The following is a 24,899-nucleotide window of genomic DNA, read 5'->3' on the forward strand; positions in this document are numbered from 1 at the left end:
TTTTCTCTTGTTTTTTGAGTGTAGAGGTTTGTGCTCTGGGGAAGATCTCTACCCAGTTGCTTTTCCGTTTCCGCGAAGCGTTTAGCTGCTGTCATGATGGCATCCCACGTGGATGGCGTGCCATCTTTACCCGTTAAGGTGCGGATGAGCTCTGGGTCTTCCGCGCCTTGGATGAAAGCAGCGCGAACAAGATCTTCGCTAATAGTGCCCAGACTTAGCTTCTTTTGAATTGAAGCGCGTGATGAAGTTTAGTAAAGACTCATCTTCCTCTCGGATGCAGTTGAGGATCGTCCATTGCTCTTCAGTATACTTTCTTTGTCGACTGAAGTGTTGGCTGAACTTCTGCTGGAAGTCTGCCCAATCGTAGATGTGATGGACCGGTAGACGGTCGAACCACGCTCTGGCTGCCCCAACAAGCGTCATTTGGAACATGTAACACCACGTGGGTTCCGTCCAATTGCTGACGGTTGCCCCCGCTATGAATCTGTTCAAATGATCGTCTGGGTCAGATATACCATCATATGTGCCTATGTTGGACATTTGTTTGGCACTTTTCGGGGCAATTGCTTCCGCAATGTCCCTTGCAAATTTGGACGCTTCCGCATTTGCAACAGTTGGTCTGAAGGTTTTAGAGAAGTCACGTGGGTTTCCACCCGCGTTTTTTGGTTTAAAGGTTTCTCCAAAATTTCTTCTGTGGAAATCTGCTTGTTTACGCTTCCCTTTCGCCCTATGGCGCGGGTTTGCGTCACTGTCAGATTCTTCCCAATCTTTATCATACTCGCACTCATTACTCGTGTTGAGCTGTTGTCGAGTGCTTCCGATTTCGTCAGCCTGTTGGAGTGAACGTAAGCGTTCATCCAACTCAGCTTGGAATTCATTCTGACGTGCTTCCGCCCACGCTTTAACTTGATCAAGTGTTTGGCGGGGGAGCCTCGTCTGTTGTCTCTCAAACTGGGTATCGGTGAATCCCAGGGGAGGATTATTTACTGCACTGCGCCATCCGTGGGACAAAACCTAGAACTAATTTTCTCAGTTTTTTCAAAACCTCTGGAAAGATGGTTAAGGTTCCAACGAGTGACCAATAAACTCCGGTAACCACAACCCCAGCTACTGGGGGGAACACCGGCGAGTACACAATATTTACGAACACTACCCCGGTTACCCAAGCCGGGGCAAGTGCAGTAAATAATCCTCCCCTGGGATTCACCGATACCCAGTTGGAGAGACAACAGACGAGACTCCCCCGCCAAACACTTGATCAAGTTAAAGAGTGGGCGGAAGCATGTCAGAAGGAATTCCAAGCTGAGTTGGATGAACGCTTACGTTCACTCCAACAGGCTGACGAAATCGGAAGCACTCGACAACAGCTCAACACGAGTAATGAGTGCGAGTATGAGAAAGATTGGGAAGAATCTGACAGTGACGCAAACCCGCGCCATAGGGCGAAAGGGAAGCGTAAACAAGCAGATTTCCACAGAAGAAATTTTGGAGAAACCTTTAAACCAAAAAACGCGGGTGGAAACCCACGTGACTTCTCTAAAACCTTCAGACCAACTGTTGCAAATGCGGAAGCGTCCAAATTTGTAAGGGACATTGCGGAAGCAATTGCCCCGAAAAGTGCCAAACAAATGTCCAACATAGGCACATATGATGGTATATCTGACCCAGACGATCATTTGAACAGATTCATAGCGGGGGCAACCGTCAGCAATTGGACGGAACCCACGTGGTGTTACATGTTCCAAATGACGCTTGTTGGGGCAGCCAGAGCGTGGTTCGACCGTCTACCGGTCCATCACATCTACGATTGGGCAGACTTCCAGCAGAAGTTCAGCCAACACTTCAGTCGACAAAGAAAGTATACTGAAGAGCAATGGACGATCCTCAACTGCATCCGAGAGGAAGATGAGTCTTTACTAAACTTCATCACGCGCTTCAATTCAAAGAAGCTAAGTCTGGGCACTATTAGCGAAGATCTTGTTCGCGCTGCTTTCATCCAAGGCGCGGAAGACCCAGAGCTCATCCGCACCTTAACGGGTAAAGATGGCATGCCATCCACGTGGGATGCCATCATGACAGCAGCTAAACGCTTCACGGAAACGGAAAAGCAACTGGGTAGAGATCTTCCCCAGAGCACAAACCTCTACACTCAAAAAACAAGAGAAACAACGTCCTTACCGCCCGACAAAACAAAAAGAGGAAGCTTGGTATTTGGCAGTCAAGGGTAAACTTTGACACCTCATCCGGCTCGCACCCTCGGTTAGGCGGAAGGGATAACATGCAGTCGTCGAACCGGAACTCCAGATGAACGCCACTCACCAAAAGCGTCACCGAAATATTTGCCACCGAGAGGCTCCCATGGCCAAAGGCTCCAATAATCCGACAGCGTCACAACGCTGATCAGAGCAAATCCTGTGACTTCCACAGGACAAAAGGCCATACCACGAAGGAATGCGTATCCTTGAAAGACGTCGTCGAAGCATTCGTCAGAAATGGGAAACTCACTCACCTCGTGGCGTAATGGACGCTAAGCAGGCTTATGCGTGTAGAACCCCAGTTGGGGAAAACACGGATGAAACTCCAGCTTCAATGTTGGAGACTACATACTGCGTAAACAACGAGATTCCGAACCAGGTGCATATCGGCTCGAAAGGCTCGATGACACCCCCATCCCAAGAACATGGAAGGGAGCTCAATTACACAGGCTGCATGTAGATCAATTCCAAACTTGTAAAGAAAAGGCCTAGAGCCACTTCTAATGGAAATGATTCTCCTTATCACATTGACGCTGATGGTCTTACATTTATACTTATGATCTGACCACATTGACATGCCGGTATTCACCGCATAAATAAGTGGGGAAGTAAGTCGTTGCGTGTGGAAGGCGGCAAAACCCGCATAAACACAAAACGGCAAAAATTTCTAAGGAAAAGATGAGGAAAACCTTCACGCAGGTCAGTTATAGGTGAAGTTTGGTCATCCCACTAAATGAAAGTGAGGGTCCTACCCGCACAACCATGATAGAGGAAACTGAACATTAACCTATTGACAACCGCGCGTCGAAAGGTTAACTTATTCAAAACACTGATATGCCGGTATTCACCGCATAAATAAGTGGGGAAGTAAGTCGTTGCGTGTGGAAGGCGGCAAAACCCGCATAAACACAAAACGGCAAAAATTTCTAAAGAAAAGATGAGGAAAACCTTCACGCAGGTCAGTTATAGGTAAAGTTTGGTCATCCCACTAAATGAAAGTGACGGTCCTACCCGCACAATCATGATAGAGGAAACTGAACATCAACCTATTGACAACCGCGCGTCGAAAGGTTAACTTATTTAAAACACTTAGAAAATTTTTAATGAAAAGATGAGGAAAACCTTCACGCAGGTCAGATATAGGTAAAGTTTAGCCAAGTGCAAGTGACGGTCTTACCCGCACAATCACGAAAGAGAGCAAAACTTTAACCTATCATCTACCACGTTGAAAGGTTAACTTATCCAAACTACTCAAGAAATTGCTAAGTTAAACTAAAATATGCGTGAAACAAAGATTCAAAAATAAGAGGGAATATACCCCCTTACCTTGGTAACCAAGAAACCGTAAGACAAGTGTGGGTACAGTGTCAAGGCAAAACCCTTCACATACTTAGCACCTGCAGGGAATTGAAGCCAAGAATACCTTGGTAACCAAGAAACCGTAAGACAAGTGCGGGTACAGTATCAAGGCGAAACCCTTCACATACTTAGCACTTGCAGGGAATTGAAGCCAAGAATACCTTGGTAACCAAGAAACCGTAAGACAAGTGCGGGTACAGTGTCAAGGCGAAACCCTTCACATACTTAGCACCTGCAGGGAATTGAAGCCAAGAATACCTTGGAAGTCAAGTAACTATATGTCGAGTGCGGGTACAGTGTCAAGGCGAAACCTTCACATACTTAGCACTTGCAGGGAATTAAAACCAAAAAGGATCTTCTGGGCCATGCTTGTGGAAAAGGAAATAACATCTCCGCATAGCGGGAACGTTGAGAACTAGATTGTTTGAAGCTCCAAGATGGAATTGGTTGTTTAACATAATTGATCACTATGTCTAAAACTACCAAAACCTCGTGGAGAATCTACACAAGTGAAACTCAACGCTCCTGACTTGCGAGGAGGTTACACACCTACCCGCATCATACCCAAAGATCAAGCAGAAAAGTCGGGAATTTCTGCACGTGACATTAGGAAAACCGCGGGAAGAATCCCCACGGAAAACCTTAAAACTAAAAACCCTTTTCAAAACCCTTTGCTTAAGTCCAAAAGTTCACCCCACTTATTAACAATTCATGAGAAGAACATTGGACTGGGGGGACTTGAAGAGGTAGGTCCCAGCAGGGCCTAGTTGGACCCGCAAGACTCACCTTGAAGAGGGACGTCTGCGCAAAGACCAACTGGTTCCGCAGGACCCACCATGCTCAGAGAGATGAAGACCTTACGCGCAGTACGCCAGCTGTTCCCGCAGGAAAAGCCTCTCAATGGTGAAGTACCCCGCCTGTTCCCGCAGCTGCGGATACAAGCCATCAGGGAAGGCTACCCGCACTAATAGCAAGGCTACACGCATAAGGCACTAACTCTCAATAATTCAGTAATGTCACTTGAAGAAGGAATGAGCAAGGCGGGAATACTCCCGCCCAAATGAGCCAGTCCGTACGCTTCTGGAGGATCTTTTGTACTATACCTGCCAAGGTATGGACAAAATAGACAAGATCTGACCAAAGCAGCCCATGAACCAATCACAGGGTGACAGCTCACTGACAACAGTACGACGAGGAGCACGCTCTAGTACAAAATGTCACTATCAGCCGCTGCCTACTCACCAACCCTTGTCGTGGCACGTACATAGCCTGCAGTTGGTGGAAAAGGAATAGTACACAGCCGGCCATGTCACTATCAGCCGCTGCCTACCCACCAACCACCAGCATGGCACGTGCGTAGCCCACAGTTGGTAGAAAAGGAATATTATACAGCTGGCTGTACCTGCTTGGAAACCTACCTTCGGCTATAAATACTCCAACACCTTGGAACGGTATCATATACTATCTTATACCATCACATATCTTATCTGCTCTAGCTATTTATCTTAATATACACTTGTATTCAGAGCAATCTGGTCTGATTCTCACGCCGGAGGGTGGTCACAAGGAGGTACCCCCCCATTCTCAGTGACGAGCTCACGGTGTCTGTTTTGCAGGTCATCAGAAGAATAACCATCTTTGCCGGACCTAACCCTCGTGGGAAACATCTACTTAACCCTAAGATTATCCGTAATCTGCCAGGGTAACTTAGTGTTTCTTCAGAAACATAGAACAAATGTAAGTGGTAACTTAAACAAGGGAGTAAAATTACTTTTTTGTGACAGTAAAAGTCACCCCTTTACCTCAACACATGGCACCTCCCCCATCCATCCATTCATCCCACCCACCTTCCCACCAGGGCCTATATATACACATTCTTCATCACCAAACTCTCTGAGCCAACTTCTCTCTTCTACTTATCTCTCTCTTTATAAATAAACACACACAACAAGGTTGATAATAAAGAGAGCTTCATCCATCCATGGCTGTTTTGGTTGTGATTGTTGGTGTTGTTTTAGGACTTTGCTTATTGAGCACTTTCCTTTTGAGATGGAATGAAATGAAGTATAGAAAGAATGGTTTACCCCCTGGTACCATGGGTTGGCCACTTTTTGGTGAGACAACTGATTTTCTCAAACAAGGCCCCAGTTTCATGAAAAACCAGAGAGCAAGGTGCTGATAATAACTTTTTTATTTTATTTTATCATATTAAAAAAAAAAAAACTTTTTTCTTGATTTCTTCACCAAGTTACTCACTTTGGGACTTTGGGTGTTTTAGTCTTTTCACTTTGTTCTTGATGATACTGTTACATAAAGACAACTTTTTTCTTAAACTTCTCCCAATTGTTTTAAGCGAACCTTTATGTTCGTCGATTTAATAAACAAATTGGACATGAACAAAAATGTTTTTGAGATGGGTTTATTAAGAAATCAAGAAAAAAAGTTACTTTTTTAGTAATTTGACAATTTCACTTGTGCTTCTTGATGAAAATGTAAAAGCTACATTTTTTATTTGTTTTTTGAGAAACCCATCTCAAAAATGCACATTTTTTTTTATAAGTTGCAAACTTTTTCTTGACCTTCTTAGTAAGTCTATGAGCGAACCAGACGTCTGGTTTTCAGTAATTTGATGAAAAGTTTGTTTATGTTCGTTTGTTTAATAAATAAACCAGACACGGATAAGAATATTTTTGAGATGGGTTTATCAAGAAATCAAGAAAAAAAAGCTACTTTTTAAGTAATTTGACAATTTCACTTGTGTTTCTTGATGAAAATGTAAAAAAACTACTTTTTTTTCTTGGTTTCTTGAGAAACCCATCTCAAAAATACACTTTTTTTTTATTTTCTTGGAAACCCCAACTCAAAAATGCATCATTTCACAATAATTGCTTTAGCAACTTCTTCACTCACATGTGGTTCTTGATTTGACACTAAAAAAACACCCTTTTTCAGTTTTTCTTCATTTTTATCACAACCCCATCTCACAAGTACACTTTACAAACATTCCCATTTAAATATTTTCTTAAAAAAAAAAAACTTAACCTTTATGTGTTTTTTGAAACCATAGGTATGGAAGTGTGTTCAAATCTCACATATTGGGGTGTCCAACAATTGTTTCAATGGACCCAGAACTGAATAGATTCATACTAATGAATGAAGGCAAAGGTATCCTTCCAGGGTACCCTCAATCAATGCTTGAAATATTGGGAAAATCAAATATTGCAGCTGTTCATGGTCCTGCTCATAAAAACATGAGAGGTGCATTGTTATCACTTGTTAGCCCTTCAATAATAAGACAACAAATTCTACCCAAAATTGATCTTTTCATGAGATCCCATCTTGATAACTGGACTAATCAAATCATTGACATCCAAGAGAAAACCAAGGAGGTATGTTTGCATCATTTCATTGTACTATAAAGTACAACTCTTATATTATTGTTATTATATTATTATTATTAGGGGTGTGCTGGTGTGATTCAGTATGGTTTTAGGCTAAAACCAAACTAGAAACCAAAACTTCGGTTTTAAAATTTTTGAAACATTTCGGTTTTGGTTTTTCCAGTTTTTGTCATTTGAGTTGAAAATTTTATGCAGAAAAAAAGTTGGGTTAAAATAATAAATATAAATATAAATAATTTTTTAAATTGTTAACTGGTTAGTTGATTATTATACATTTGGTTAAAAATATTTGAGTTACATATTTATTAAATTTTTATTTATTATTAAAATAAAAACCTAAAAATTCAGTTCGGTTAAGTTTTTTTCAGTTTTTTTGCATACAAAACCAAAACCAAACCGTAAATTAGTTTTCCGGTTTCGGATAAGTTTTTTCAATTTTTCGGTTTTTTCGGTTTTTTTCGGTTTTGGATAAGTTTTTTCAATTTTTTCACACCCTTGATTATTACACTCTGTTTTACTCTGTTATCCTCTGTTTTACTCTGTTTCTAAATCTTTTACAAATTATTATCACAGATGGCACTATTATCATCACTCAAACAAATATCTGGAGATGAATCATGCTCACTATCCAAAGAGTTCATGCCTGAATTCTTCAAACTAGTATTAGGAACACTTTCACTTCCCATTAACCTTCCAAACACAAATTACCATAGAGGCTTACAGGTTTGAAATATGCATTAAAGTTGTCATTTTTAATAATTTTTTTAATAATCTTTAAAGGGTTTTAAAGGTTAAAGTTTGAAACTTTATTGCAGGCAAGAAAGAATGTAGTGAGAATGTTGGGTGAGTTGATTAATGAAAGAAGAAAGTCTCAAGAAACATATGAAGATATGTTGAGTTCTTTGATGGGTGGTGTGGAAAATAGATATAAGTTGAGTGATGAAGAGACAATTGATCAAATAATTACAATTTTGTATTCTGGGTATGAAACAGTTTCCACTACTTCAATGATGGCTGTTAAGTATTTGCATGATCATCCAAGAGTTCTTGAAGAACTTAGAGTAAGTTTTTTTTTTTTAATAATTTTGAATTTTTTTTATTTTTGTGTAAGTTTTGATTTTTTAGTATTTTTTGATTATCTTGAATTTTTTTTAAATTTTTGTGTAATAAAGTTTGATTTTTTAGTATATTTTAATAATCTTGATTCTTAAAATTGGGAAAAAAATATATTATATTTATTAATTTTTATATTAAAGTTTTGAATATTAGTATTTTTAATAATCTTGATTATTTGAATATTTTATATTAAAATTGTATTAAAGTTTTGATTTTTTTTAATATATTTCTTATAAATTATTATTGTTATTAATTTTTGTATTAAAGTTTTGATTTTTTTAAAGGTTTTTTTAATAATCTTGATTCTTGAAATTGGGTAAAAAAAATTATTATTTTTGTTATTTTTTTAATTAAAGTTTTGATTTTTTTATATAAATTTTGTAGAAGGAACATTTAGGAATAAGAGAGAGAAAAATGGCAGAGGACCCGCTTGACTGGAATGACTACAAGTCCATGAAGTTCACTCGTGCGGTAGGTTTGGATTATTTATTAATTCATTAAATTTAGGGAATTTATGTAGATATTATTTTAGAATGTTTTAATGTTTAATTGAATTTTTAAATAATATTTATTAATTTAAGTTTTCATATTGGATGGTTGCAGGTGATCTTTGAAACCTCCAGATTGGCAACTATTGTTAATGGTGTTTTGAGGAAAACTACCAAGGAAATGGAACTCAATGGTAAGTGTTTTTATAAATTTGTTTTCTTATTTTTATTTTATATTATTTGAAAAATATATATATGTAAAAATCAGCTAGTTCAGTTCAGTTAGGCTGAGGGGTGTGGGGGGCGCGAGAGGGGGCGCGAGTGGGGGCGCCAGCCAATAATATTGTGACGTGTGGCAGAGAGAGAAACTTGATAAGATGGGTGTTGGTTGTGGTGCTCGCGCCCCGGGACATGGTGTGGAGGGGCGCGAGAGGGGGCGCGAGCGGTTTTTTTTTTATTTTTTTATAAATGTATTAAAAAAACGTATTATTAAAAAAACTCATAAATTATTTAAAAAAACACACATTAATTAAAAAAACACATTAATATCTAAAAAAAAAATTAAAGTACTAAAAAAAACATTATTCTTATTCTTCGGCTTGGTCTTCTTCGATCAACCTCTTCCGGATACGTTCCTTTTGTTTTTCCATCAGCATTTGGTCGACCGGATTTAGGTTACTGAAGTCTTTTGTAAGGAAGTCCAAATCTCTCATTCTTTTTTTTTCCTTTTTGTCATTAGAGACCACCTCCATGGTTTTGTTGAATTTATTGAGGGATTCAACAAGATCGTTGATGTTTACGGCTTCCCCCTCAGCCGGTTTTTTCCCCCTGGCGTCCCTTCCCAATGGCCGCCTCCTCGGCGGTGAAGACGTTTCCTCCCCCGCAACGTTTAGGTCGAATCCAACCCGGCAATCAGACCCGGCGGAAGTGCTATACGCTCCAGACGAACTAGTTTTAGTCCGTTTCGGCCCTACTTCCGCATCAAGGTCCGGCGCCACCAGCTCAACCCACTTAGAACACCTTCTCAACCTCTCCCACACCTTTACACCGTCCCACGTCTTCACCGTCCCATACCTCCGCAGGCACTCCTGCTTCCACTCTTCGACACTGAAATTATAAACCGCCAAATCGTCACTGCCACTTGGTCTCATACGACCGGCGTTCCTGTTGAACAGATTAGTAAACAAGCCGACAAATTTTCTGATTTCGGTCCACCGACCCGAAATCATATCGGCGTTCCGCTCTGTACTCCCAACGAGCGAATAGAACGTCTCCCTAACCTTTGTCCAAAAGACCTTGCTCTTTTGGTAGTCCGCTGCAAAAAGCATAAATAAATTTGTAAGTCATTTAACTTTTTTATTTAACTTTTTTTTAAAATCATTTTTAAAAACGTTAAAACAATTACCGCAACGCCGATCCTCAGAAATGACTATCCAAGCCCGACACAGGGCTTCCTTCTCATCCGATGACCACGGAGTGGTTTTCCGTTTCGTCCTTCCAGTCGAAGCCGAACCCGACCCGTCCGTTGCAACTTGTTTTTTCCGGTGGACGCGTCTTCTTTGTCCCGCAGCTTCACCTTCTGGTTCTTGTGTCTCCGGAACAACAAAGTTAGGAGACGGTTGTATGTTGGATGGTTGAAAGCCGGATGATTGTTGCGACCCCGAATAAAACATCGGTTGGTCCGGTGCCGACCATAAATCGTCGTAACTGTAATCTGAATCTAGGTTTGGGTACCAATTTCCAGCCATGTTTTTAAAAAAAGGTTTGGAAGATGGGGTGATTTTGGGTTTTTTGAGGTTGTGGTAAGTATTTTATGTGATTTTGGGTGTGGTATGTGATATTGGGTTGATATTGGTTTATATAGAGAAAATTTTTTTTTTTTTAATAAACTTAAAGAGCCAACGGCTCAATTTATAAAGCCCCAACGGTCATGCACGCATTCCGAAGCCCACTTTACGCCCATTCCCAGCCGCTACTGGCTTTGCGCCTGCCTCTTTTTCCGCGCTCGCGCCCCTCTCGCGCCCCTCTCGCGCCTCGGTGGTGTGGTGCTCGCGCCCCGGGGCGCGAGCGGATGGGCTCACGCGCCCCCTCTAGCGCTCCACACCCCTCAGCCTTACATGTAAATACCAAACTTGTAAGTTATCATTTTGATTATAAAGAGTTTGGTTATTAGAAAAGATGATTGGCTAACTGTCTACTCAAGACTGTTAATAACTGTTAATAAATCCAGTTATATCTTTGATGAATAAAAGTTTAGTAATTTTTAAGTTTATAAAAAATAATAAGCTATAAAAATTATGTATTTGAAGAAAATATAAAATAATATATTATATTCTTTTAAGAAATGGAATATAATTGAAAAGCACAAAATAAGATAAAATATATAAATTGAGATTGATTTGAAGCTTTTTTTAAGGGGTCTTTGGGCTGTAAATGGTGTCATCATCTAACCATGGACCCTACCACACATCATAATCCACATGGTGTAGTACTCTTCGAGCTTGGATTACTTGAGACCATGACCCCTCTATTATTATTTTTTAATTCAATAATTATAATCTTAATGTTGTTTATTTTCTAACCATCACACCAAAACTATTTCATAAAGTTTATAAGAAACCCAAAACAATATTCTCTTAATAGCACCCGAATGGGCGTTTTTTAGTACTCGTGATTTAAAAATCGTTTGAAAATAACTTGCGTCGTTTTGTTTGGTTTTAAGAATTCGTGTTGTATCTTTTTTTAGGATTTGTGATTCCAGAAGGATGGAGGATATATGTATATACAAGAGAAATAAACTATGATCCGTGTTTATACCCGGATCCATATACCTTCAACCCATGGAGATGGCTGGTAGGTTTCCCTTTTACTTATTTATAAAGGCACACTTGTTATTATAGAACTGCGAGAACCACAAAATACTAACTGTGTGTATTCTTCGTAAATTATAGGATCGAAGCTTGGAGACACAAAACAATTTCTTTATATTTGGAGGTGGGACGAGACAATGCCCGGGAAAAGAACTCGGCATTGCAGAAATATCGACTTTCCTTCACTACTTTGTAACTAAATACAGGTACTTAGCGTTTTTAAATAATGATATTATTTATTTATTATTTTAAAATTAGAAGTGTTAAATGAATAATTTGGATTTGAATAAAAAATATATAGGTGGGAAGAGGTTGGAGGAGACAAGCTAATGAAATTCCCAAGAGTTGAAGCACCAAATGGGTTACATATTAAGGTTTCGGATTTATGTGCATAAATATAATAATAATAAAATCCAAGAGTGTACATGTACAAATGATTGATAGTAGTAGATTTTGACACATTGCTAGAGATTGTACAAAATCATTTTTCTAACAAAGTAGGGTTTTTTCTTTTACTTATTAATAATGTCATTATTAATTTTTGCAAATTTATGTCATATATGTTTGTTTATTGAAATTTGTATTCCATTATTTATAAATTTATCTTATTTCAGAGTTATTTGTTTATATTTAAGACATTTGAATGAGAAGAGATAATTATTCGTTCTATTGAGCGGTTATGATAAACTCATAAAACTGCTGGTTCAAAACAAGTTATTCTAAATATAGTCTTGTTTTGTTTTTGAATAAAAAAAAGATGATCAAAATGAACTCGAGTTAATTAAATTGTATGTTTACTAATTGAGTTTATTAAGTAACAAATTATGTAACATGTGAAAAACGATTTTACATAAATTTATTAAACTCCAACTTATTTAATAGAAATATATTATCAACATAGTTAGTTTAGTTATAAAATCTTGATATGTACAAACATTTAGCCCATAAAGCTATAGGCCACTAAAGCCCTTTATAAAAACAGAAGTTTACAGAAAGTTATAACGCCCAACATTCGGCCCATAAAAGCTATAGGCATCCAGATTCCAGGGCACTAAAGCCCATTAAAAATTAATACCGCAAAAATTATAACGCCGTTGCCGGGGATCGAACCCGGGTCACCCGCGTGACAGGCGGGAATACTTACCACTATACTACAACGACACTTGTTTCATTATAAATTGAAATATAAAGAATCTTGTTTTGTTAACATATGCTAATTGGATAATGATTAATGTTACATTTTTTTTATTAATTTCTGTAAACCCCATGAACAACTAACATTTACTTATCACTTTTATTATATAGTAGTGATAATAATTATTTTCTTTTGAAAGACCAAACAAAAAACTATTATACAAGATATGTCGAACTAGCTAGTCGCTAAACATACATAAGAACAACACCACCAAACGAAACAAGAACATAAAACCCACCCAAAACCACCTACAACCCAACAAAATCAAAGGTTCTCCAACTTTCCCACGTGACACCCAAATTTTTGTACATATTACAAATCTACAGATAACTCAAAGCTTTCATTTCACCCAAAACGTTACTAATCAGAGCCGGTTTCAGAATCACCCCATTTCTTGTCTTCCAAAGGCACCACATCACAATTATACAAACCACATTAAAAACCGTCTCAGGTAAAACGCTGGCACCTTACACCAACTCGCAATGCCATGCCAAATGGCTTGATAGTTGATACCATGATATTTCTAATAATAACTTCTAGAAGGCCTTTTGATACCATGATATTTGTTACAAACAGTTACTACCAACTTTTCTAATTAAAGACAGTTCAAGTTTGAAGGGGAACTAAGTGTCAAAAACATTACCAAATTCACTTCACCTTCTTTCTTAGAATTAAATATTGATCAAAATATTATAATATTATAATGGCATTGGCATGTCAACATCCAAAAACTTTTTATTAGTTAATGGCTTAGTGTTGATCATAAGTGCCTAAATAGGCATATCAACACATTAAACAACACTTATAATCGAACAACCACACACTGTCCACTAGCCACGTATCGCCTTTAACATATTCTAATGTTAAGTTACCCGAAACAGCATGAAACATATCGGTCACATAGATTAGTAGATTACTATATGACATATGTTTTACTATTATTGGGCACAAGTTGTTTTGTTTGAATTGTTTTATGTTAGTGCTTTCTTTTGGAGTGTTCTTGTTAATGTAAACATGAGTTAAGCCTAGCTCATGAAGAATTATGATCTAATCTAATAAACTAGTTACTAGTTCGTGACACTTGTGAGCACGCGATTGGTTGTTTTGATAAATATCTTTATAAAGGTGTAAGATTGCATATCAAGATTTGAAACAAAAAGGTTTACTTGTAGATTTGGAGCATGATATTGTGAAAGTGTGATCACCATATCAAAAAATTGATTGTTGATTAGGTTTTACGTGTAGTTTGTGCTGTACAACTTTTGTAGATAAAAAAACACGAGTGAATACTAAAAGAAACTAAAGAAAATGGCGGGAATGATGGGTTGGAGAATACTAGATCAAGAATGGAGGAAGGGACCTTGGACACGCGAAGAGGATGATTTGCTTATTGAATATGTTAGAATGCATGGAGAAGGAAGATGGAGTTCGGTAGCTAGTTGCTCAGGTAGAACTAACAACTAACGGACTAATGGTTATATATACAGGAATATTTGTTTCAGAACCAATAATATGATGAGTTGTATTTATTTTCAGGGTTAAAAAGAAGCGGGAAGAGTTGTAGATTAAGGTGGGTGAATTATCTAAGACCGGGTCTTAAGAAAGGTCAATTAACACCTCAAGAAGAAGGCATGATTATTGAACTTCATGCTTTATGGGGAAACAAGTAATTCATCTCTCTTTATGCTCATGCGTGCTTGTATAAATTTTATCGGTTTTTATAATAACTGTTTAATTTGTACAGATGGTCTACCATAGCTAGATACTTGCCAGGGAGAACCGATAATGAGATAAAAAACTACTGGAGAACCAACTTTAAGAAGAAAGGAACACCATCACAAAACCATAAAAAACAAAAACTCGAAGCTGCATTTAGGCGCGGTCAATATTATCAACAGGAAGATAACAACATAGGCAAAATAGATGATGATGTTGTTGGTGTCAAAAGTTCAAGCACAAGCAATGATCAGCAGCAACATCAACAACATAACCAGTGTTTGGTGGCTCAAGATGTTCAATCATGGTGGGATGTTGTGTTGGAAGACGGCTTTTGGAGCGAGTTTTTGTCGAATCTGGACAATGGCCATCCAAACCAACGTGTGATGGAACAATAAGTAGTTCATAAGTTTGAGTTTTTAGAAAACAATATATCAAGAATTGGACATTAATATGAGTTGCTTGTAGGACATTCATAATGCAACATTATCCGAGCAACGTAGCCTAAACCTATGATCCTAAACGTCGTGTCATGTGATGACTGACGGGTTCTTTGAGTTTACTGGTAACGGTTCTCATGAAAAAGAAAAAAATATATATATTTAGGAGAAATATTTGGGTTGATTATTTTTTATTTATTTATCTTTTCTGTTTTTATAGTGTTCTTTTGAAATGTGAAGTTTTATTTGTTGATTGGGGTTAAACTTTAAAGCCTAAAGGTTAAGCATTTGTTTGCCTTTTGTATTGTTTATTTCCTTTTTATATATGTGTTCTAGCATTTCTTATTTGCACATAATCACACCCTTATATACTTTTAGCATTACACACCTTTATATAGTATTAACATTGCATATTATTTTGGGACATGGTCTCTAACGTTAACTTAGATAAATTATTTATCTCAAAGGTATTAGAGAGTTGTAAAAGTGCATATGCCTTAATCTAAAAATTGTAATTGATACAATTACAACTACTAAGATTAAATCGTAGAATTATAAGTTTTTATTTGCTTATGTTTCATGCATGCTTATAAATCTCATGAAGAGAAAACAACGTTGTTCATGTATTTAACGTATAAATAACTAAAGTAATACAAAATAATTATTATTACTTTACAGTTTGAACTAAAGTACAAATTACACTGAAACACTTTAATTTTCTATAAATCATCTATACTTACAAATTTCGTAATACGAAGTCTTTATCTTTAGGTGAGGAAAGGGTACACCTACACCCATTTTATTTGAAACCATTCCTTTTTCCAACTTATTAATAAATAACATAACATAAAAAGTTATATCAATATAAGTGTTTATTGTGTTACTATTATACTAATTATATAATGTTTGATTTATGTGCTTTGACTTAATGTAAGTTATGTGTGCCCATTTATGCGAATGGCCTATAAAAACTTAAAATGACTAGTTAAATTGTGTTTATGGTCCTCCTTATGGTATAAAATAAAGTTGAAAACTAGGCTTTATAGTTAAGTTTATAATTGAAGTCAATTAAATTAATGACTATAACTTCACATGAGTTATTAGAGGTGACAATCTTCAATATTATTATCATCGGTCAACTTTAATATTTTTTCTAACATCGTTTGGAACTATCCATGATATCCGAGTGAGTCTACCTGAGATGAGATGCAAGTCAACCGCTCATACTGTTTTTGACGTTTTAGGTCTGACTCACATAAAAACATCTTCATGGAGGAAACCCACAAGTGCAGGAAATAAGAATTAGGAAAACTTCTTGAGTCCGGTTACGATCCTAATACCTCAAGGATCCGAAGTCTTAACCATCACTTTCATGTCATTTAACCAGAAGACGAGTTGCATTAGGTCAACTTTATTAATAAATAACATAACATAAAAAGTTTAATGATTTATTTTTTATGTCATGAGTTTTAAATGTTCTTTTTGACAATATATAGTTTTTAGACTTTTATATAATGTTTGGATCATGCGTTTTATACGATCGTGATTAAAGCCATAGTGTTAAACTTTTATACATTAATGTTGGGAGTATACATGTTTTGCCTTGATGTTAATTATGTGTGCATGTTTATACGAATGATGTGTAAAAGTTTAAAATGGTTGGTTAATTTGTGTTCACGACATTTCTTATTGTTGAGAGTATCATGACATTATGCAACTACATAATTCTTTTTAAAAAACATTATTAAATTAATTTGGAAAAACCTCTTTCAATGGTTCCATGAGTAACCCCGAATTGATACGAAAACGGATATCCAGGTGATTCTCCAATTTAGCTATAGAGTTCCACAATTTGTGGAACGTACACTGCAAGATCGGCCAAGTTCTATTAGAACCGTGAATAACCAAGCTTGCAACTTGTGGAACACTACAAATAGAGGATTTTCATAAAGTCAAACAAGTGTTTTTCCTTTGTTATTCATTAAAATTTCATTTCAAATAAAAGGATTCAATTACAATAAAAAGTTAGGTAAGCGAGCAACAAGCTGCGTCGCCACCCCCTTTTGAATGGCAAACCGATCATATTGAAAACAAAATTATCGTTCTTCGGCGTCGTTGAGTTACTGTGCACGACACACTGAACTCTTTTCAGAAACGTAGCAACATCGGAGGCAAGAGACCCAAATGTATCAAAAGCTAAAGGAATGAAGGCGTGTTGATTCTCCACACACGCATTCTCATTATTAGCAATTTTTCCTGTTTCTGCCTTTAGCACGGCTTGCCTAGCAACAAACCCGGTGTCACTAAGCCCAACAAGAGGGAACACCCCAGTAAGGTCCACATAATTAAACCAATTTGCTATATGGTTCATATTAGCCACCACCATTAGACCTGAATAAGTAAGCAGTAGTTGTGTCGGGTTGCAACCCAACTCAAAAGCCATATCACTAACCGAATCTACCCGAATAAGTAAACAGTAAACAATGTTTTGATTGTGTGCTTTGACTTAACGTTAGTTATTAGTGTCATGAGTTTTAAATTTTATATTTTTACTTTGAACTATATGTCACGTACACATTAAAAATCAAAATACTTTTCATATATTTTAGTGATTATATTAAACTAACCTAGTCTTTGAAATACAAGAGAGCAAAAAAGAGCACATGACAACTTTCCATTCACTCATACTTAATGAAAGTAGAATTCTACTATGATTTGAAGATATATAGCTATAACATTGAACACTATCCAAGTTAATGGGAAGAAAAATCTCACAATCACCTTTCTACTGAAAAGTTTAAAATGGGAGATCACTACCCGTTTAATAAAACGTTTAAAATGAGTGATCGATAGCATTTAGTGAAATGTTAAATTGGTGACCACTAGTAGTAAGATGTTTGTAACATTTATTAAAACACCTTAGACTTTTTTTTGAACAACCAATTATATTGAAAAACAAAGAATAGCAAGAAGCTAGCCAACCAAATAATAAAACACCCGGCAAACAATTCACAAGTACCAGATTATAATAAAAAAGGAAACCAAACACCAAGACAACACCTTAGATTTTAGTAAAAGTAAGCACATGTATTTTATAAATCAATATAATAATTTACATAATCTATGTAAGTTATTGAAACCTATCCTTAAAAATCAGAATACCCAAATGAAAGAACCTAAATACATGTGCCCCAAAGGCAGACAACAATGGCAAGAAAACAAAAAACCAATCACAACTTGACAACACATCCTTAGAAAACCACTCTAGTTTTAAGATTACCAAACCTTGTTTTGTAAGATTGCATAGTGACCACACACTCCACTCTCTCTCTCTCTATTTATTATGCACTCTTCATCATTTCAAAACCACTCTGGTTCTAAGGTCATCAAACGTTTTTGAAGATAGTATACCAACCATACTGTCTACTTTATCTCTCACCCAAATTATGCAATCTTCTTCCAAACACAACAGATTTCTTGATCAAATTATGGATATACACCAAAATAGAAACTAAAACATTCTTCTGCTCTTCTTCTATTCTTGTTCTTTCTCTTTAGGGTTTTCTATAAAACTAAACCAAGAACAAAACAACAACTACTAGTTAATGGATCAAGAACAAGAGACCCCATAAAGGTAAGTGTGAGTGTGAGTCAACAAATTATCAAATCTTGTTTATTCTTTTAGGGTTATATCAATTTACATACATACATACATACATATATATATATGTGTGTGTAAAAAACATATATGTGTATAAAAACTTAATTTTCAAAATTGTAATCGTAATTATTGATATTAAAAGTGATAAAACTACACTCAGATAAAATTAACATACAAATTTTTTTATAAAAACGTTAGTTTTCAAGAGTTTCTTCAGATTCTTAAATAATTTAAGTGTTCTCATCCTATGTGTGTGTGTGTGTGTATATTAGTATTACCATGACACTATATGATCTTCTTGTTCTTGGTTTTAGGGTTTTGAATAATAATAATAAGATGGGGAGAGGTCGGGTGCAGTTGAAGAGGATTGAGAACAAGATAAGTAGACAAGTGACATTTTCCAAGAGAAGAACAGGCTTGTTAAAGAAAGCTCATGAGATCTCTGTGTTATGTGAAGCTGATGTTGCTCTTATTGTTTTCTCTACTAAAGGCAAACTCTTTGAGTACTCCACTCACTCAAGGTCACATCTTTTATTTTATAAAACTTTTTTGATTCTTGTTTGTTTACTACTTATAAAAACAATTTTACTCAAAGTCAGAAACCTCACCTCAATATCACTTACTTTAGGGTATGTAACTATGTATGTTTGTGTGGTTTTTTAAGTACAACACAAGTTTATAAATTTGCTTTTTTAAAATCTTTCTTTTGCATGCTTCAAATCTTATCTATTTTAAAGTCCAACTTTGTGTTCCATCAATCTTGTTTTTGGGGGTGTTTTCTTTCCATATGTACCTGATTTCTTATGAAGGTACCATCAGTATTGACATGAAAAGCATCACTAACAAGATCTAATACTACAAAACTAGTAGCATTGTACAACCAAATTAGTCTTTATATTTTATAAGAGATGTGGATGATTTCAACAACATTTTAAATTTTCATCTTTTATGAGCAAACCTTAAAATAGTATCTCTTTTTTAATCAAGTTATAGTGATAAAAAATCAAAAGAAGTTAGTTTTGGTGTCTTAGATAACTTGAAACTAGATGTTAGATTTTATTGAAAGGTTTAATAATAATAAACTTAACCAACTAACGATAAACTTTTGTTAATATTTAAGATATATAGAAATCTAACTCATATCTTAATATGAATAATAAATCTAATGATAAAAGTTACATTTAATAGCATTAGCTGTAAAACTTGTATAATGTTGAATGTTTTGAACCAGTAGAGAGATTTTCTTGTTATTATTAAATCATGTGTGTGTAACGATATATATAAATGCTGTACAAAAGCTGAATTTTTCCGTACGCATGCATCAAAGAACCTAGTACTCACAAACAAGTTACTGGCTAGTCAAAACACTATCCCACTAGAGTTAAGGTAGATGAAAAAGAGTAGTTAATACATTTTCAAGATTTTGTTAGATCGAGCTTAATTTTCTTTTATATTTTAAAAAGTTTTTTTTTAATAAAAGCTATATAAAAACTATGACTTAAGAGGTCGTTTTCGACACGTTATGGTCGATCTGCCTAAAAAATAACTTTTACTTTTCATGAGTTTTTCAAAATTTGCAAATAAGATACGTATTTTTTTGAACGACCAACAAAATATGTATTCAGAACTCAATATAGAATACCCAAAAGTACCAAAAAATAAACAAACAGGATACACCACCGGAAAACCAAAGTAACAAACAGGAGGTTAAATCTTTCCCTGTCTTCCCAGTCAGGTGAAACTAGCTCCCCACGATTCCGGATCCACAATAGAAAACCCCAAGAATCTTAGACACTTCTATGATCCTAGAGAGGGTCGGGCCGGAATTTGGTTAATGATAAGATCGTTTCTCGTCTTTCACAAAAATCAAACTATTAAAACTTAAACATACCCACCAAACTGTTAAAACTTAAACATACACACATGATTTAATAATAACCCCAAGAATCTTAATCCTGCACCAAACCGCACACGACAAGCAAGTGATATGCTGAGTCGTCGTATCGTCACAACACACAAAAGAAAATAAACATACCCACCAAAATAACCATTTAACTACTAAAAATTTACCTAACGCTACCTTTATTTTACAAAAACAGTTGCATTAGACATAATAACGTTTTTGTTACCTAATGCGGCTCTTTCCAAAGAGTTACATCTTGGAAAATGTAGCATTTAAAAGAAAACAGTTGCATTATGTAATAAAAATGTTGCATTAGGTCTAATGCAACTTCATGTTTTTTAAAAATAAATGTTGCATTTGGCCAAAAAAAAAATTTAGTTTTAACTTACAAATAAAAAGTGAAATATTTCTAATATTGTTAAGTCTTTCTTGATATTATGTTGTTGATATAAATTATTTGTAATTTTGTTCTAAATTTTTTTGTTGATTTATAGACATCAACTATATATTAAATATCAACAAAAAAGTATTAAAATACAGGGAGTATCACTGCATATTTTCGTAACTAATTAAGTAGCACTTTTAATTTTTTTTAAGAAATACAAACTTTAATGTGTAATCCTTTAGACAATAACTGTGACATTTGTTTGTTTGTAACAGTATGGAGGCAATTCTTGAAAGGTATGAACGATACTCCTATGCTGAAAAGCTGCTTACTGGACCTGAAGCAGAAACACAGGTATATATATACAAACTACAAAAACCTATACTTATGTATTTAACTTTTTTAAGGGTTAATGGATTTAAATACTCTCAACTTTTACTTGTTGGCCGGGAATACCCCCCATGGCCGGCTCTTGGGTAGGGCAAACCGGGCGGCCGGCCGAGGCACATATATTTTGAGGGCCAAAAATGTTATTTATATTTAAAAAATATATATGTAATAGGTATGGATCTTAATCATATTAAATATATTGGACCAAAAACCTTTTTTTATCCATAATCCATTTGATCTATTTGGCCCAAACCAAATTTAAAACCTAAATAAATAACTAACGTTAATCGTCGTTTGAAAAAATTAGTTTATATATTTCGTTACTCGTTAGGGCTTACGGGCCTTTTTATTTTGGTTCGGCCAAGGTATTTAAATTATCGAAGACGGCCCTGATACCCCCAATTAATAAAATGTTTACTCCCACTCTCAATTTTCTTCTTATTTTTTGGTACTCCCGAGTCATTTCAAAAAATGCTACACCGACAGAAAAAAGAAACTAAGTTTCACTTTTGATTGGAAGTGCGAAAAGAAAATAAGGCAAAAGCTGGGAGTTGTGCTAAGCATTTTGTTAGTTAAGAGTGTTTTCGGCCGACGAGTAAAGTTGAGAGTATTTATTGTATTTAAATCCAATAACATTTTTTTGAACTATCTTTTCATTTTCAAATGTCAAAAAGTACCTATACTAGATTACTAACTGATTTTTGGACAATATATTCCAAATTTACAAGCATTATTTTCTTTCTACTTGGATATATATGACATTGGAATGTGACTATCTAGATTCTAGAATATGGATATCAGGATATGCAAGGTTCAATTTGGTTTGGGTTTGGACTAAAACAGAACTAAAAAATGGAAACTTTGGTTTTTTAGATTTTTAAAACCGGTTTAGGTTTTTTTGTTTTGCTATTTGAGCTAAAAACACTTTGAGTCGAACAAAAAAGTTGACCAAAAATAATGAGTTTAGACATAAATCATTTTGATAATTATTAACTAGTTAATTATTATATATTATGCTAAAATATCTAAGTAACATATCTACTAAGTTGTTATAAACTACTTAGAATAAAAGGTAAATGATAAAAAAAAGAAAGTTTATAAATTCGGTTCGGTTTTTTGATTTTTATTAAATGCAAAACTAAAACCGAACCTTAGGTTTGGTTCTTACAAAAGCATAAAATTAAATAGTCGATTTATGTTTTAGTTCAGTTTTTTCTGGTCTGATTTTTATTACATGCACACCGGTAGTTTAGAAAGCCAACTACTGTATATATCTTTAAAAGTCGTATGTTCAAGACTTGAGGCTTGTCATAAAGAAACCTAAAGAAAATATTGCATCTCTTTAATCTTTAATTATGGCTGTTGACTACTGTTTGTAAAGGTGGCAAGTTTGTTTTTATTGGTCTTGATTTTTGGGTTTTGTGAGCAGGGAAGCTGGACACTTGAGTCCTCCAAGCTGAGGACAAAGATTGATGTGCTAGAAAAGAACATAAGGTACATAAGTATATCATTTTTTAACTCATTTCATTATGGATTCAAATACTTAATTTTTTTTTGAACGGTCAACGAAAGCAAATTTTATAACTAGAAAAAAAGATGTTACAAGCAAGGTACTCGTAACAGAGCACCTAAAACAAATACAAAAAACACCTCAAAAACACACCTTTTACATATTAAACATAAACCCGCACCACCTTTCCCAAGTCAGCGTGGGGATTTTTCCCCTATTTCTCACCCACAAATAACTTAGAGCCTTTATTTCACCAATGATATTAACTAAGTTAACCGGCTTCGGCTCGAACATCACCGCATTCCTCGCCCTCCATAAACACCAAATCGTAGTAGACATACCACGTGAAACACCTTCGCCTTTCGACTAGATAGTGAAGAATGTCTATGTAGTTCCAACACATCTTTAACGGAGAACGCGTAAATGGGAGGAACCTTGCACCATGTTTCTATGACACTCCAAACCAATTGTGCGAAATAGCAAGAAATCGTCACATGTTCCGCCGACTCCACCTCTACTTCGCAAACTGGACATACCACCGATGGTACCGGTATACCCCTCTTGGCCAAAGAAAAAAGCACTGGAATTCTCTCCATCTCAACTCTCCATGCATGGATACCGACTTTTTTGGGGACAAAGTTATTCCATTCCATCACATAACTACTCTCCATTTCTAAGCTAGCCTCAAGACCAACTTTCAAGCTCCTAACCGAAAAGTCACAACCCTCCTCCAAACCCCACACCAAATGATCATCACCTCCTACCAACCTAACATGTTGGCAAAGCAACAACATATTTCTTAATTCCCCCACCTCCTCCTCCCAATATGGCTGCCGATTACAAGACCATTGCCCACATATCTCTCCCCCCTATACATCATTATCCTCTCTGAGACTTTGCACCCCTTATGTGTTTCAAGCTCGAACAAGAGAGGGAACCGTACATAAAACGCGATACCCCCGCACCAACAATCAAGCCAAAAAAAAGTATTTTCACCATCCTTTACCTCCTTCCTAATCATCGTGCTCAACTCAATACCAAGAGCCTCAATTTCGTGATCTATTTTAACAATGTACTTCCACGGGCCCGGGATCAACACCTTAGCCGGTATAAATGGCCAAGATCTCTCCGAATGATGAATAGCCCAAATAATATTCCTCCAAAGTCCATCTTTTTCGTTCTTAAATCTCCACCACCATTTTGCAAGCAAATCGAGATTCATCTCCCGTAGTGACCCAATGCCGAGACCTCCTTTGTTCATGGGAGCAATGACTTTCTCCCATGCCACCCAATTAATTTTGGCGTCCTCTTCCGAGCCGCCCCAAAAGAAAACTCTACGAATTCTCTCCAACTTCTCGATCACCCCCTCTGGTGCTTTATATAACAAAAAATAGTGTGTCGGAAGCGAATTTAGAACCGCCTTTATTACCGTCACCCTACCACCGATGGATAATTTTTTAGCTTTCCAAATAGATAACCGTTTTCTAAACAACTCCACTATCGGGTCCCATGAACCCACCAAACTCATATTTCCTCCCACTTGTAATCCGAGATATTTAAACGAGAATGAACCGGTTCCACACCCCAACAAGCTAGCCATTTCTATTCGATCCGGCTCGTCTACCTTTACACCATAAAGCCTACTTTTAGACAAATTTATTTTCAAACCAGAGGCTAGAAAAAAGCACCGAAGTATCCGTCTTAAATTCAACACATTCTCCTTTTCCCAACCACCTACGAAGAGCACATCATCCGCGTATAGGAAGTGTGTTACCTTCGGACCCCTGGACCCGCAAGTCAAACCATTATATAACCCCACATTACTAGCCCTTTTCATTATCCCGGTTAGCGCCTCCATAGCAATTACAAAAAGAAATGGCGATAACGGATCTCCTTGGCGAAGACCTCTCGAGCAATCGAATTCTGGAGTCGGCGACCCATTCACAAGAACAGAAGCCCTCCCACCCTCCAAGATAGTCCTTATCCAACCCCTCCACTTACTTGGAAAATTCATTTTCTCTAATATAGAGAAAAGGAAATTCCAATTCAACGAGTCGTAGGCTTTTTCTATATCCACTTTAAAGATCATCCCACATTTCTTCATCCTTTTCAACCACGCTACTAACTCGTTCAAAATTAAAGGACCGTCGAGCATATTTCTTTTTGCCAAGAATGTCGTTTGCTCCACCGACACTAACTTCCCAATCACC

General features: G+C 36.2%; 3 protein-coding genes and 1 non-coding gene across 4 annotated transcripts in view; 3 read left to right on the top strand and 1 right to left on the bottom strand.

The window, feature by feature from the left end:
- The first annotated feature begins 5,507 nt into the window (after window positions 1–5,507).
- On the top strand, window positions 5,508–12,011 carry LOC143532084 (cytochrome P450 85A1-like). The gene is made up of 9 exons (XM_077027233.1): window positions 5,508–5,786; window positions 6,682–7,003; window positions 7,589–7,738; window positions 7,831–8,076; window positions 8,516–8,602; window positions 8,735–8,813; window positions 11,366–11,472; window positions 11,571–11,695; window positions 11,791–12,011. The coding sequence occupies exons 1-9, from the start codon at window positions 5,596–5,598 to the stop codon at window positions 11,882–11,884; spliced, it is 1,401 nt and encodes a 466-aa protein (XP_076883348.1). The 5' UTR covers window positions 5,508–5,595; the 3' UTR covers window positions 11,885–12,011.
- Window positions 12,012–12,578: 567 nt separating this feature from the next.
- Window positions 12,579–12,650, bottom strand: TRNAD-GUC (transfer RNA aspartic acid (anticodon GUC)). Its single transcript has one exon. It is a non-coding gene; the product is annotated as a tRNA-Asp (tRNA).
- A 1,263-nt stretch (window positions 12,651–13,913) lies between these two features.
- LOC143532047 (MYB-like transcription factor EOBII) lies at window positions 13,914–14,810 on the top strand. The gene is made up of 3 exons (XM_077027201.1): window positions 13,914–14,131; window positions 14,221–14,350; window positions 14,429–14,810. The coding sequence occupies exons 1-3, from the start codon at window positions 13,993–13,995 to the stop codon at window positions 14,796–14,798; spliced, it is 639 nt and encodes a 212-aa protein (XP_076883316.1). The 5' UTR covers window positions 13,914–13,992; the 3' UTR covers window positions 14,799–14,810.
- A 4,027-nt stretch (window positions 14,811–18,837) lies between these two features.
- LOC143532048 (agamous-like MADS-box protein FUL-L) overlaps window positions 18,838–24,899 on the top strand; it is a 36,282-nt gene continuing 30,220 nt past the window's right edge. The window contains exons 1-3 of the mRNA XM_077027202.1: window positions 18,838–19,022; window positions 21,065–21,143; window positions 22,609–22,673. Of these exons, the coding sequence (XP_076883317.1) occupies window positions 18,838–19,022; window positions 21,065–21,143; window positions 22,609–22,673 (329 nt within the window). The remainder of the gene's footprint in view (window positions 19,023–21,064; window positions 21,144–22,608; window positions 22,674–24,899) is intronic.

The sequence above is a fragment of the Bidens hawaiensis genome, unplaced genomic scaffold, assembly GCF_021521415.1.
Source record: "Bidens hawaiensis isolate Kalapana, Puna unplaced genomic scaffold, B.hawaiensis_p1.1 tig00009343_1, whole genome shotgun sequence".
Lineage (NCBI taxonomy): Eukaryota > Viridiplantae > Streptophyta > Magnoliopsida > Asterales > Asteraceae > Bidens > Bidens hawaiensis.

Bases quoted from the DNA above. Each gene is read 5' to 3' on its own strand.
- LOC143532084 (XM_077027233.1), top strand. From the start codon at position 5,596: ATGGCTGTTTTGGTTGTGATTGTTGGTGTTGTTTTAGGACTTTGCTTA. The intron at 7,739-7,830 runs GTTTGAAATATG...ACTTTATTGCAG, and splicing joins ATTACCATAGAGGCTTACAG to GCAAGAAAGAATGTAGTGAG. The intron at 11,696-11,790 runs GTACTTAGCGTT...AAAAATATATAG, and splicing joins TACTTTGTAACTAAATACAG to GTGGGAAGAGGTTGGAGGAG.
- LOC143532047 (XM_077027201.1), top strand. From the start codon at position 13,993: ATGGCGGGAATGATGGGTTGGAGAATACTAGATCAAGAATGGAGGAAG. The intron at 14,132-14,220 runs GTAGAACTAACA...ATTTATTTTCAG, and splicing joins TTCGGTAGCTAGTTGCTCAG to GGTTAAAAAGAAGCGGGAAG. The intron at 14,351-14,428 runs GTAATTCATCTC...TAATTTGTACAG, and splicing joins CATGCTTTATGGGGAAACAA to ATGGTCTACCATAGCTAGAT.